This window comes from Notothenia rossii, assembly GCF_949606895.1.
Source record: "Notothenia rossii genome assembly, chromosome: 6".
Taxonomy (NCBI): domain Eukaryota; kingdom Metazoa; phylum Chordata; class Actinopteri; order Perciformes; family Nototheniidae; genus Notothenia; species Notothenia rossii.
In genome coordinates this window covers 74,484,775-74,498,359 of record NC_136909.1, presented here as the reverse complement: position 1 = coordinate 74,498,359, position 13,585 = coordinate 74,484,775, and the positions used below count along the sequence as shown (strand labels likewise).

The 13,585-nt window shown below is 41.1% G+C and overlaps 1 protein-coding gene across 1 annotated transcript; it reads right to left on the bottom strand.

Annotated features, from left to right (window-relative positions):
• Positions 1 to 2,206: 2,206 nt before the first annotated feature.
• On the bottom strand, positions 2,207 to 13,348 carry ogdhl (oxoglutarate dehydrogenase L; the record flags this gene model as incomplete). Its single annotated transcript, XM_079689959.1, has 15 exons — positions 13,235 to 13,348; positions 12,383 to 12,606; positions 11,881 to 12,051; positions 10,938 to 11,040; positions 9,189 to 9,304; positions 8,949 to 9,103; positions 8,284 to 8,430; positions 8,109 to 8,199; positions 7,846 to 8,025; positions 7,641 to 7,769; positions 7,058 to 7,237; positions 4,631 to 4,783; positions 3,905 to 4,007; positions 3,668 to 3,796; positions 2,207 to 2,361 (listed from the first exon to the last, which is right to left on the bottom strand). The coding sequence occupies exons 2-15, from the start codon at positions 12,602 to 12,604 to the stop codon at positions 2,207 to 2,209; spliced, it is 2,034 nt and encodes a 677-aa protein (XP_079546085.1). The 5' UTR covers positions 12,605 to 12,606; positions 13,235 to 13,348.
• Between the last annotated feature and the right edge of the window lie 237 nt (positions 13,349 to 13,585).

Here is a 13,585-nt window from a genome sequence, read left to right as displayed (position 1 = left end):
GAGGTTATGTAACAGTCAGATGGAAGAACCGCAGGCAATCTATTGATCATTATCTTAAATGTGATATATTTACCAACTAGAAGACTAGAAGTAGAAAATATATGCTGGTATATGGAAGGTATTGTGTATTTTATTACTAAAGCAAGGTAACCTTCTTCAGTATTTGCTTAAACCTGTTCAGTTGGAAACTCTTTTTTTATTTGTTACCGCAGGTATAAAAATGGTACACCTGGTCAATTAAAATGTATGTGAATACATCTTCATTGGCTGCCATTATTTTTGCTTCCTTCACCAAGCCCCAGTCAGAATTGCTTGACAGCTCAGGGTCAGGTATTAAAGCTTTGCTGCACACATCGGCCTGCTTATTGTGGCTGCTTTAGTGGCAGCCTCAGTGGATCGAATGTTTTCCAGAGCCCTGATTTCTAATGCCTTAATTAATGTGCACCTGGTTTGAGCAATCTAAAGCCCACATCTCAACTTTTGGTCTACTGATTTCCGTAGGTCTTCCGTTGGTCTTGGAAATGAGGCTCTGACGGTACCAACAACATTGACATACATGTAAGAATCAAACACTCATGATTTGATTCCTTTTGAATAATATGATCCATAATTAAGAGCTAATGAGGGCATAATGTATGGCAAATGTTTTTTTTGTATACTTGCCCCACATTCATATACTGTATACACTTTCACTTAAAGAAATCCTTTGATGAACGAATAAAATCCAGAGCCTCCAGCATTAATTCAGGTTACACACTAGTTCACGTTTCATTTTCTTGAACCACACAAACATAAACCAAAGAGGAACCAAAAACCTCACAAGAATGAGGTCTTTCTTTGGGATTGCCTCATAGACTGCCGTCCCCACTTTATATTACTATTCGTTTCACACACAAAAACACACATACATCCTCTGCCTGGGGGCCCCATTAGGCAAGGAAAGGGGTGCACGACGCAGCGCAACGCCACCCAAACACGTCGACTGAATCCATTAGCGCACGATGCTACGTACATCACAGAATGCAAGCAGGTTCACTCGACTGTTAACATGCCAATATGCTCAGCTCCTAAGAACTGTGAAGGGAACGGAGTGGTGGGGGATAAAAAAAATAAAGTAGGTGGGAAGAAAAAGGGGCTGGTAAAGGGAGGTATAGCTGAAGTATAATGAGAAACACAAATAATAAATGAGGGTAGGGCAAGGTGGATGTAGTGTTTGATTTCTGTCATTTTCTTTCAGCCAGCCAAATTAACCGGCTTAAGGGTACAGCAGATTGGTAGGAGTGCATGTCAGTGGTAAATGTGAGGCAAAAGAAAAAGCCCTGTAGCCTCTGGTTAGTTAGTGTGATATACTGTTTGTCGCTGTGGGAAAAGAGGGAGGGGGCTGGTGTCAGTGAAGATGGGCTGGTGGAGAAATGATAGGGGACAGATGAGACAGGCACAGCAAAAGGGGGAGCTGGTTTTGTTCATATGTCACTCGTCCCTCCAAACCATGACAACACCATGTGGGCTTCACAGTTCCCAGGAGACCGCGCTGACGTCTTCAGTCTGTCAGACTCCATGTGCCACGCCCACCCCCCAATTACTTAATTCCCTATCGTTAAGTGACTGTTTCCGACCTAACCTTATCTGAGGTCAGATCTGCTGACCCTGACAGACTCAACAAATGGCCGAATTTGATTTTGAAATATTACATTCATGGGCAACATCAATTAAAATGATGATATATAAGATGTTTTATGAAGATATTAACTGTATATCACAATATAGAAAAAGTATGTAAAAAGGACATATACACTGTAATAAATAAATGTCGAATTTGGACACATGAAATGTTACTGTGAAAAGATACTGTGTTTTTATATCAGTATGATATATAATTAAGTTCAAAGATGATTAGCATTTTAATATTATTAGCACCAATACGATAATTAGGAGGGAAAATAAGGCTAATTTGTGACGTGAAAAACCTAGTAGGTGAGTTCATTCATTGAGTGGAGGACTAATAAAGACTCTCAAGCTTTAAAAAGGAAAATGTCAAAATCAATATTCTTAAAATGCTCCTCACTAAATAGATGTATATTTAAAACTACTACTTGATACTACACTGTGGTCAAAGAAGGAGCTCCTTTGAGAGCATTAATACAAGATTGTTTTAAAAAGATGCTTTTTAGATGCCCCATTTACTTTTGGTTGTGTTGACATGGACTCACCTAAAGGTGCCTCGCTCTACATCCTGCCCACTGAGTCGAACATGGATGCCATCTTTGAGAAGGGAACCAAAGGCCATGTATTCTCCTAGAGCCCAGTCCATCTGCCGGTTCTTCACCAGGTCAGCTCGACCACGCAGGATACGAGACACTCCTGGGGAAAACACACACAGCAACCAAAATAAAAAGTGATATCTTAGAAGCACTGGGGATGGGAGTGTAAAACTCAATGGACTTAAATACTATGTTGTTAATAACTTTAAAAAACCCTCGTGGCAATCCTAATTGTTATAGTGTGCACCAAATCGGCTGGGCAGGACAAACAGCTGCTGTTAGAAAATGATGTGTTTACTGCTTTAATTTACTAAATATCATCCCTGTAGACAACAAATGAAATAATTGTGACATTTAGGTTTATGTGTTTTGAAAATCATTCAGCAGCATGTATACTATAAGCCAGGGGTGGGGAACCTCCGGCCCCCGGGCCGTATACGACCCGCGAGACCATTCGCTACGGCCCTCGAGGTAATTTATAAACACACGCAAAAAAGGAAAAAATCAAAGAAATCTAGACCGCAAAAAAATTAAACAAGTGAGTGCCTGTGTCTCCTGGCCAAGGTCAGGGTCCTTGAACACAACACGAGCCTAACGTGTCATCACGTGGTATATGTCTCGTCTGACAGGGGAGCATGGCAGAGGAGCAGGGACCAGAACGTCGCTTCGGCACTTCCAAAAATTGCAGTACCCATAAGGAGCCGTACACATGCCGCAGTTTCTGCGTGGCTGTGTCTTTAATTGTAAGCCCAGTGGCGATCTGTTCATCTGTCATACTGATCATACAGTCAATAACTTTGTTGTTATTAGCATCTGGTTAGCTAGCTATGCTAACGAATATAAGAAGCTTTTTCTCCAACCAGTGAGGTAAAGGCACATCTTTATATGATCATTATAGTTCTAAAAAAACAAGAGAATAAAGTAAACAGGTATAAAATGCTATATGACAGTAAATAAAAGTTGTTATTAATAAACAAGAATACAGTTTGAAAGGGGTGTGATTTGTAAAATATCCATAAAGAAAAATACATTTGCTTCCAGTTCTGTTTCATATGGATGTTGAGAGATGTATCCATAGATCTCCTAATGTTGCTCTCAAAGTGCACCAGATTGATGCTTTTAACTTCAACATTTAAAAAAAAATCTTCCCGGGGACGTGAGGGCCCCCCCCCCCCCCACTTAAATCACATCAACATGGATAGGAAACAAAATACAAAATACATTTGCACATATCTTGTGTCCAATATACTTTCTGTTTTGGTGGTCATGCCACAACCGTGCACGTGCATGCATGCGCGAGTCATGGTGAGATATCTGGATTAAGAGGTTACTTTTTCTTTGCACAACAAGCCCGTAACTCTGCTCTATTCCCATTCCCAAATCAACTTCAAATCCACTCAACTGACCAGGATGGATCTTAAAGTCATCCAGAGGCACAGAGCTGGCTGTCTGGCCAATGTGCTGCAAGACCTCCTCCTTTAGTCCTGTGGGGACGCTGCTCATGCTCTTGGGCTCTCCTTCTGCTGTGAAGAAATCTACAGAGAGAGAAAGACAGCTGCACTCCAGTAGTAACAGAAAGTATTCACAGAAAAAGGGAATTAAAATGTTTTTAAACTTAAATGACTGGATTGCAAACCATTTACCTGGCCACGGGGAGTCGAGCCAGTGTCGGATTTGTAAAATCTTTTCATCCTTGGAGCTGGCGTATGCCTCTTCACATATCTTGTCATATTTAGCAACTTCTTCCTGCAACCACATTTGGTAATGTGCAACAGGAAAAATAAAAACCACCACATATTAAATGACCCAAAGTTTGTTTTGTACAAATAAAGGACTACAGCTAACTAACCAATACTGCTTTGTTACAGGGAAAGAAAGGTATTAGAGAACGAGAGCCTCCTCCAGCAGTAATGGTTCTGCCTTGCTATATTACAAATGAGGCTTTTGTGAGAGTCCATACTGCAGCCACACAACAGAAAACAATGTCCATCAAAAGCCGGGAGACATTTCTGACATGTGGTATAAAAGTCTACAATGGATGTTACAATCAAAACTTCTGTTTTGGATGAAGAACCTGAGCAATTCCATACTGTAGAATGGCGCCAAAATCTGAGGTATACTTCAACTTCATTGAGCAATATATACTCTATGTGAGGGATTGTGAGGCTCAGTGATTGAACTGAGGCAGTAAATTGAAACTCAAACACAGCAGTGCTGGCGCAACATATTTACTCGAAGGCTAAGGTAATATCATAGTGTGATTTAATGCACATCCTCCAGCGGATGGCGATACCAAATAAAACAGCATACAGTAGCAGCTTCCAATATACAGTATATTTAACAAGAACAAACAGCATTAGATCACAAACCTCATATTCTTGCAGAGTCACCACTCCCTCCGCAATGAGCCGGTCAGAGTACTTTTTCAGCACATGCTCCTGCCGACGGATCTGTTTGTACATTAGTGGCTGAGTGAACATGGGCTCGTCCATCTCGTTATGTCCAAATCGCCTGTAACAAACCTGTAAATACACACAGAAGTCACGTCGAAGTGTGTATTCAAAATGGTGTTTCCTGTGAGTCTTTTAAATGGACAACTCAACCCAAAAACAAAAATACTTATTTATTCTCTTACCTGTAGTTCAATGTACAAATTGCTTAATTTATTCATAAATAAAATGATAAATACATACAGGACTGTCTCAGAAAATTAGAATATTGTGATAAAGTTCTTTATTTTCTGTAATGCAATTAAAAAAACAAAAATGTCATACATTCTGGATTCATTACAAATCAACTGAAATATTGCAAGCCTTTTATTCTTTTAATATTGCTGATTATGGCATACAGCTTAAGAAAACTCAAAAATCCTATCTCAAAAAATTAGAATAGTTCCTCAGACCAAGTAAAAAAAAAAGATTTATAACAGCAAAACACAATCAAACATTTGAAAATGTCCATTAATGCACTCAGTACTTGGTTGGGAATCCTTTTGCACGGATTACTGCATCAATGCGGCGTGGCATGGAGGCAATCAGCCTGTGGCATTGCTGAGGTGTTATGGATGCCCAGGATGCTTCAATAGCGGCCTTTAGCTCATTAGCATTGTTGGGTCTGGTGTCTTTCAGCTTCTTCTTCACAATACCCCACATATTCTCTATGGGGTTCAGGTCAGGGGAATTTGCAGGCCAATCGAGGACAGTAATGCCATGGTCAGTACACCAGTTACTGGTGGTTTTGGCACTGTGGGCAGGTGCCAGATCATGCTGGAAAATGAATTCCTCATCTCCATAGAGCTTTTCAGCAGACGGAAGCATGTAGTGCTCTAAAATCTCTTGGTACACAGCTGCATTTACTCTGGGCTTGATGAAACACAGTGGACCAACACCAGCAGCTGACATGGCTCCCCAAACCATCGCTGACTGTGGGAACTTCACACTGGATTTCAAGCAACTTGGATTTTGCTCCTCTCCAGCCTTTCTCCAGACTCTGGCGCCTTGACTTCCAAATGAAATACAAAACTTGCTTTCGTCTGAAAAGAGGACTTTGGACCACTGTGCAACTGTCCAGTGCTTCTTTTCCTTAGCCCAAGTCAGACGCCTCTTCCGTTGTCTTGAGTTCAGAAGTGGCTTGACCATGGGAATACGGCTATTGTAGCCCATTTCCCGGACACGTCTGTGAACAGTGACTTTTGATACCTGGACTCCAGCTTCAGTCCACTGTCTTTGAAGCTCCCCCAAATTCTGGAAGCGACTCTTCTTCACAATGCTGTTAAGGCTGCGGTCATCTCTCTTGGTTGTGCAGCGTTTCCTGCCACATTTCCCCCTTCCAACAGACTTTTTGTGGATGTGCTTTGAAACTGCACTCTGTGAACAGCTTGCTCTTTGAGACATTTCTTTTTGTGTCTTACCCTCCTGATGGAGGGTGTCAATGACGGTCCTCTGGACAGCAGTCAGATCAGCAGTCTTCCCCATACTTGTGATTTAGTTTACTGAACCAAGCTGAGTGTTTTTCAAGGCTCAGGAAACCCTTGCAGGTGTTTCGAGTTAATTAGACGATTCAAGTGATTCGTTGAACACCCTACTAGTATACTTTTTCATGATATTCTAATATTTAGAGATAGGATATTTGAGTTTTCTTAAGCTGTATGCCATAATCAGCAATATTAAAAGAATAAAAGGCTTGCAATATTTCAGTTGATTTGTAATGAATCCAGAATGTATGACATTTTTGTTTTTTTAATTGCATTACAGAAAATAAAGAACTTTATCACAATATTCTAATTTTCTGAGACAGTCCTGTAGATATTAGCCGTAGAGATGTCCTCCTTCTCTTGAACCTTCTCTGGAACAAGATGGCACTGGGCTTGTAATGCTCAAAGTGCTAACATATTTAGAACATTGGAAAAATAAGAGAAATCCTGACCAAGATACTCAAAAGGATCCACAGACCTTACTGGTTTTTGAAGTGCAGTTCAAAGAAAATATTTCCTGCATGAAACTTCTCACAACAAGGTCTGTGGATTCTCTTAAGTAATTAGGTCATGTTTTTTGGAATAGGACGTTTATTGTGAATTTTTCACATGTATATTTTTGGCCCTTTTCGGCACCTAAGACTATTGCCATCTATTTCCAATACATATACAAAAAGAAGGCAGACATCTCTATGGCCGATATCACCAACACCTGGCAACTCAGGCCAAGAGATTCTATATATACATAGCAGGGTAGGCAAGAGTAATTATTTTTGTTTTAATTTGGGGTGAACTGCCGCTTTAAGACTCGGCTGTGACTAACCAGGTCAATGACGACATCTTTGTTGAAGGTGGCCCTCCACTCTGCAGCCACCCGGCAAACATACATGACAGCCTCGGGGTCATCAGCATTCACATGGAAGATGGGAGCATTGACAACCCGAGCCACGTCGGTGGGGTAGGGCGAGGAGCGGGCCATTCGAGGGTCTGTGGTGAAGCCAATCTGAGAGAAAAACAATCACATGCCAAATTTGATATAATTTACAAGCTAGAATAACTTAAAATATGATGTTAATGATTTTCAGTTGCACAAAATGTGCCTTAATTGTATGTGTAACATTGGATAATTCCCTTTGAGACATGTTTTAAAGTATATAAAAAGAACCGATGATTGATCGTTAAACACCTAAAAAGTTAAAAAGAAAACTCTTTAACAAATGTAAAACTAAATATTTAACAAATAATGTTGTCAGTTTTCTTAATTAATAAATAACTAAAGTATTAATTGTGTAAAACAATAAGACACAAGTTCACATGGGGTCCCAAGTTGGCCAGGGGCAGCCCCGATCCTGGCAAGTGGTAAATGTGTCATGTCCAATGCTGCGGTGACATCAACTCTCCAATACCTGGTTGTTGACCACCACATGGATTGTACCATGTGTGGTGTAGGAGGGGAGCTCGCTCAGGTGGAACGTCTCATAAACAACTCCTTGTCCAGCAAAAGCAGCATCACCGTGGATCAAGATGGACATCACCTGGAAAAAATCACATCATCATTTATAGAAAAAGCCACATAATGAGCTAGTGTGCACCTGGTACCAGACAGCTTGCCTTCTTCCCCTGAGTGTCTCCTCTGTAGAACTGCTCGGCTTTGGCTTTGCCCTGAACCACAGGATCCACGGCCTCCAGGTGGGAAGGGTTTGCCATGAGTGACAGTGCGATGTTCTTGTCTGTCTCTCGGTTAATCCTCTCGTGGTACATCCCAAGGTGGTATTTCACATCCCCTGACCCCTAAAGGTGAAAAGATTAAAGCATTAGTTGTACAGCATCTCTTACGGCCTTTCCTCTTTCTCACACATCTGCAGTTCCCTCACCTCATCAGACGCCTCTAACTTGGGGTCGAACTGACAGAAGATCTGATCCAGTTCCTTACGAATCACATTGGCCAACACATTCAGTCGACCCCTATATCAGACATGGAGTCAAAAGAATCAACTGTTTGCATATATTGAGCTGAGAGGTGAGGACATATGTAAAAGATGGTAGTACCGATGAGGCATCCCCATGATCACACTGTCGATGCCGGCAGAGCTCGACGTGTCAATCATGGATTTTAGAGCCGGGATGAGCACTTCACAGCCCTCCAGACCAAAACGCTTCTCTGAAGACCATTTTCTTGCCAGGAAGTCCTCAAACCTTAACACAAGAAGAAGTCCACATGTAGCACTTATGGGATTTGTTTTACACAGCTGATGATAATACAGAATTACACTTAACCAGCTGATAGTAATGATCACTAAAGCACCATTAAAGCACTTTAAAAAAAAAGATGTTCCCAAGCATTTTGCAAATGTTAGTCAGTACCAGTGTGTGTGTGTGTGTGTGTGTGTGTGTGTGTGTGTGTGTGTGTGTGTGTGCATGTGTGCGTGTGCGTGTGTGTGTGTGTGTGTGTGTGTGTGTGTGTGTGTGTGTGTGTGTGTGTGTTAATTAGGAATGATAACAGTGCAAAGAACATGCACACCAACAATAGACAGATGATTTCTAAGATCGTTTATCAAAGATGAAAATGAGCTCATATGAAGGATAGGCTGTTTATCTTTTTAAATATATGCATGTGTAAGAGTTTATGTTTGCGAGGCTCTGATGTGAGCTATAACTAAAAGTGAAGTATAGTGCTGTCACCACAAGTCAGTGCATGTTAATTCATTGCTGACCGTGTGGATCTGATCAGGCGGGCTAGCAAAGTCCTCTTCTCAAGTTTAGTGAACTGCAGTATTCCCGGGGTCTCAAATTTCTGACGGATCCACTGACACTGGTCCACGTTGTTGATGAACATAAATTCTATCCCTATGTGACCACAGTAGGATGCCTGATACAAAGGACATACAAAACATAAATTGTGGTACAGTGTTATGGCTTTTTCAAATCCTTAGACACATGTACAGATATATTACTTCAAGTCTGCGTATGATTTCTCTTAGAGGAAGAGTGGTATCTTCTCCTCCGATGAAGGTGGTGGAGGGCAGCTGAAAGCTCCTGTCCAAGTCAGACTCATCAAGACCGTAGAAACCTACGATAACACCACAGGAAACACAGGTTTGTTCAAGACTTTAGAAACAGGACTAAGCATTGTCCTCTGATGTCATGTGAAGGCATCACAAATACTAAAAATAATTTAATTGTATTCTCAAATAAGTAATATCACTAATCAAATAAGTAATCAAACAATTATGATTATCTGTTTTATTATGTGTGAGTGAGAATTGGCTGGAATTGGTTTTGAACTATTGGTCGGCAAAACAGGCAATCTTTAGACATCACCTTGGGCAATGGGAAATTATGATGTTAATTCTTAACAACTTTCTGACATTTTAGACTAAATTATTAATGCATTGAATTAAAATTAGTATCCGACAGATTAATTGATTATGAGAAGAATTATTGCCTGCTTTTTTAGTGAGTAGGACAATAGTGCCTCCTGGAAATGTAAGCATTCAATTAACTTTAGGTTGGATATAAGCGAATTTGGATTTGATGGCAAAAAACTGTGAAGAATAAGGTTTGGTTCATAAAAAGGATGCATTGTTGTAAGCACACTAACAGGATATGTAGAGATACAGCTTCAGTATTGATGGCCCTGCAGAAGTTTCATAGCTGACAAAGTCCACCTGAGAGAGCTGGTCAAGCTCAAGATCTCAAGCAACATAAGAGGAGACAGGTGCAAATCATATTAGAAACACAGCTAAGACAAAGGGGGCCAAGAATAGACTCTTGTCCTATCAGCTGACCAAATAAGGGGCCATGGAAGCTGTCATTAGCTTTCATTAGGGAGCTATAGCCCTTGTGACAATACATAATGCAACGCTATGTCCTGACACGCACTGATCACTGATAACAGCAGCAAACAACATCTCTCTGTCTCCTCTTTACTCGCTATGACTGTACACTTCGATCGTTTTCTGTGGCTGTCCCGCATTTACCAATGCTCAGTCCACTAAATGAAATGGAGAATGACAAGGGCTTGTTCTGAGATTAATGACAGCATTAAGCCAAACAACTCGTATACAGACTCGGCGGAGAACGTGCCTTTTATGCTGAAATACCACTTACAATCTTGGGTCTGATAAATAATGCAAACCTGTGTGAATACTGTATATGCACATGTATGTTATGTAAACCCTCAAAGGGATAAATACAGTTTATAAAAATAAAGCACAGGAAAAATACATAACAGATATTTTCATTATGAGACAAATCTAGCAGTTGAAGTAAACCCACCAATGAGAAAAACATATGTTTATGATGAAAGAATAAGCATGACAAGAATCTTTTAGGTAATAAGAAGGAAGTACTTCTATAGTAGGAACCTAATCAGCATTTATTGCCCATGGGTAAACTCCATATTCCTTTTGTTGGGGACGGGGGGGGGACGGGGGTGTAAAATAAGGAGGTCTATACATATTCTATAAGTCTAAAAAAAAGTAAATGCATAATTACAGTAGTCCTGGCAATTAGATGAAAGTCATTGTATTTTGATATGCATGACTGAAATATATTTGGGTTTAATGGAGCCTATAGACGTGACACTATTTAAATAATTGAAAGCCATGACGATTATGGACTCAAGACATCACAATTAAAAGTTTGTAGTTGTTAGTGAAGTGTGATGTGTTTGGGATGATCGCACAAGTTTTAAGGCTCACCTAATTTATCGATGGTGGTGATCAAGTCGGATGGAACAAAGTGGTCCAAATCAGCATCTAGGATTCCCAAAGGGTCTAACTGCGCAACATGGTGACCACGAATCTACACGGTGAGACAGATAAATATATGAATAAAAAAGAAAGGGGTGAGAAGAATCAGGTAAACAAGAGAAAGTGACAGGTAGGAAACACAAGATTTGGCAAGGGACTGAGTGTGAACAGCTGGAGAATAAGCTAACACTCAGTTATAGGTCAACCTCTCTGAGAACAGGGCCCCATGGGAGTGCTTTTATGTCTATGTAAACACACACAAACACACGCACACACAAACACACAAACACACACACAAACACACACGCACACACAAACACACGCACACACACACATTCCCACTAGGATTGCAACACGCTGGGAATAAAATTGACGCCTTTGCCAAAAGACAGAATTTAATAAATCCCTCGGATAGTTCCTCAAATTAATTTAAGGGTGAGGGGAAATGTTAGCACCTGTTTTGTTTAAGTAGTCTCTTTGATATTTCCAGTTTTCAAGTAACAGCAAGGGTAAGTAGGTTGGACTTAATCTTGCAATTTGCATAACCTCGTGCAGCGACAAACAAATTGTATATTCCTTTTAATACGAGGACACGCAGTAAAAACAGCTTTCATTGCCAGTTGCATCTGTTTTAGTGAGTCAAGAGAATTTTGTTTGATGTATTTTTCACACACATGTCGAAGATACAAATAGTCAGCCAGTTGTGGCTCGAGGTTGATGACATCTTAATTCTGTACACAGATATTGCATTAAAATGAAATGGATGCCTTAGAGATATGTGATTAATCCTTTAATTTGTGAATAGCATAAATCCACATTATACAAACTGATAGCTGATGTTTGTGTGTGTGTGTGTGTGTTTGTGTCACAGCTGGACAGTATGTGGGAGTACCTGATAGGCTCTAATGAGAGTGTGCACAGCCAGGTGGTCTTCCACCACTTTCTGGGCCATATTTGCTGAGTGGGACAGCACTCGGCCCTCGAGCAGAGCGGAGGGGCGTCTCTCACCCGCCTCGCCAGGTGGACTGGAGGCGTGGATGTTACTGAAGAAGGCGTCCCAGGACTAGAAGACAGAGAAAGACAGATACAGCAAGAATTTCCATCAACAACATGGACCAAAAGTATCCCTGACTGCTAGTTTAGGGAACGACAGGACAGTGAAAGGCTAGACATTGCAGCTACAGCATATACATTTATTAAATGTCGTTCTTCAAGATCGATGCTGACAGTTGTTAATTGAACTTTAGCTGCTACACCAACTCAATTTCCAGATGTGCTGTAGGCTACCTGCTGGACATTATCCCTTGCCAAATTCCCATTAAAGGCCAGAGAACTTAATATAATATTTTTTTTCTGTTATCAAAACATTTGGAAAGAAGGGTTGCAAATGTTACCTCATGGACATTTTTGTGATCCTCCAGCCAGGCAATGTACATCTCCTCCATATAGCTGGAGCTACCGACCACCGTTGAGAGGACCGGCGCGGCCCCGGAGGAGCAGCCTCTCCGGGGGTCGACCCAGCGCCTGGCCGGGGCCCCTCCACAGGCTCGCAGCCACTGACTCCCCCCAGCACGCCCTCCCCTCAGCACACCCGCTAACGCCCTAAACTGACTCATGACTAGAAAGAAAGTAAAAGAGGTTAGAGATAAACAATGAGACATCTCGGTATTTTGATTGTCAATCATTTATAAGAACTCAGACAATGTGTGCACGACTCAGTTTGATGATTTATCCCAAACCATCTGAATTAGTAATGGATTTTATGCACATAAAATGAAGCACTGTACGAGGACTGCGTAGACTGCTCATTAATGAAATGCCGTTTGCAATTTGTATGGGATTTCCTCTGATCGATGCAGCATGTAGCATATTCTATGTATGCTAAAACATCTGCAAGACTGAATATAACTGCGTGACGTTTGTTTCTGCGCTAAATCTCTGCATCTGAAGAAAAGCACGTAGCCTACCGGCTGAAAGTATGACAGTGTCTGCAGTGTCTACAACTTCCTCACCTTCTCCTGCAGGATGCTTTACAGGCTTATTCAGGTTACACCGCTGACATCACTGCAAAAAACATTGCCTATGTCATTGTGGGTCTGTTACAGTTTCCCTAATCCCTTAACGTCAACATGTAAACCCTCATAATCTCTCCTCGTCTCTGACATTGCAAACGTGCAGTATGACGGGAAATAGGATAGTGGTTAAAAATGGCACAGGTACGTTTTATTTCTATAAATTACATTTACCTTAGACTGACTTCACTCTTTTTGGCATCGCCGGAGAGTCTAAATAGGACAGGTATTTTTGGAGGTGACGGGAACCGAGTGCGTGGATTATTTGACACGCCCCCCTCGTATCAGGTGGTACTTCCTGTTGACACTGAGCAGCTCCGTGCACACAAAGGTGGCAAGGTGATGCCCAAACACAGCAGCTCAGGGAGAGAAAAGTGAAAAAACATCGAACATCTAACTGTTCTTATGAGATGCTATTAAAACAATATTGTGTTAGTGCCTTTTTTTTTTGCATTTATATAATCAGAATACTTACTTTAATCCATAGTCCCTCCCTGCATACACTTCTCCTCCAGACAGGTAATT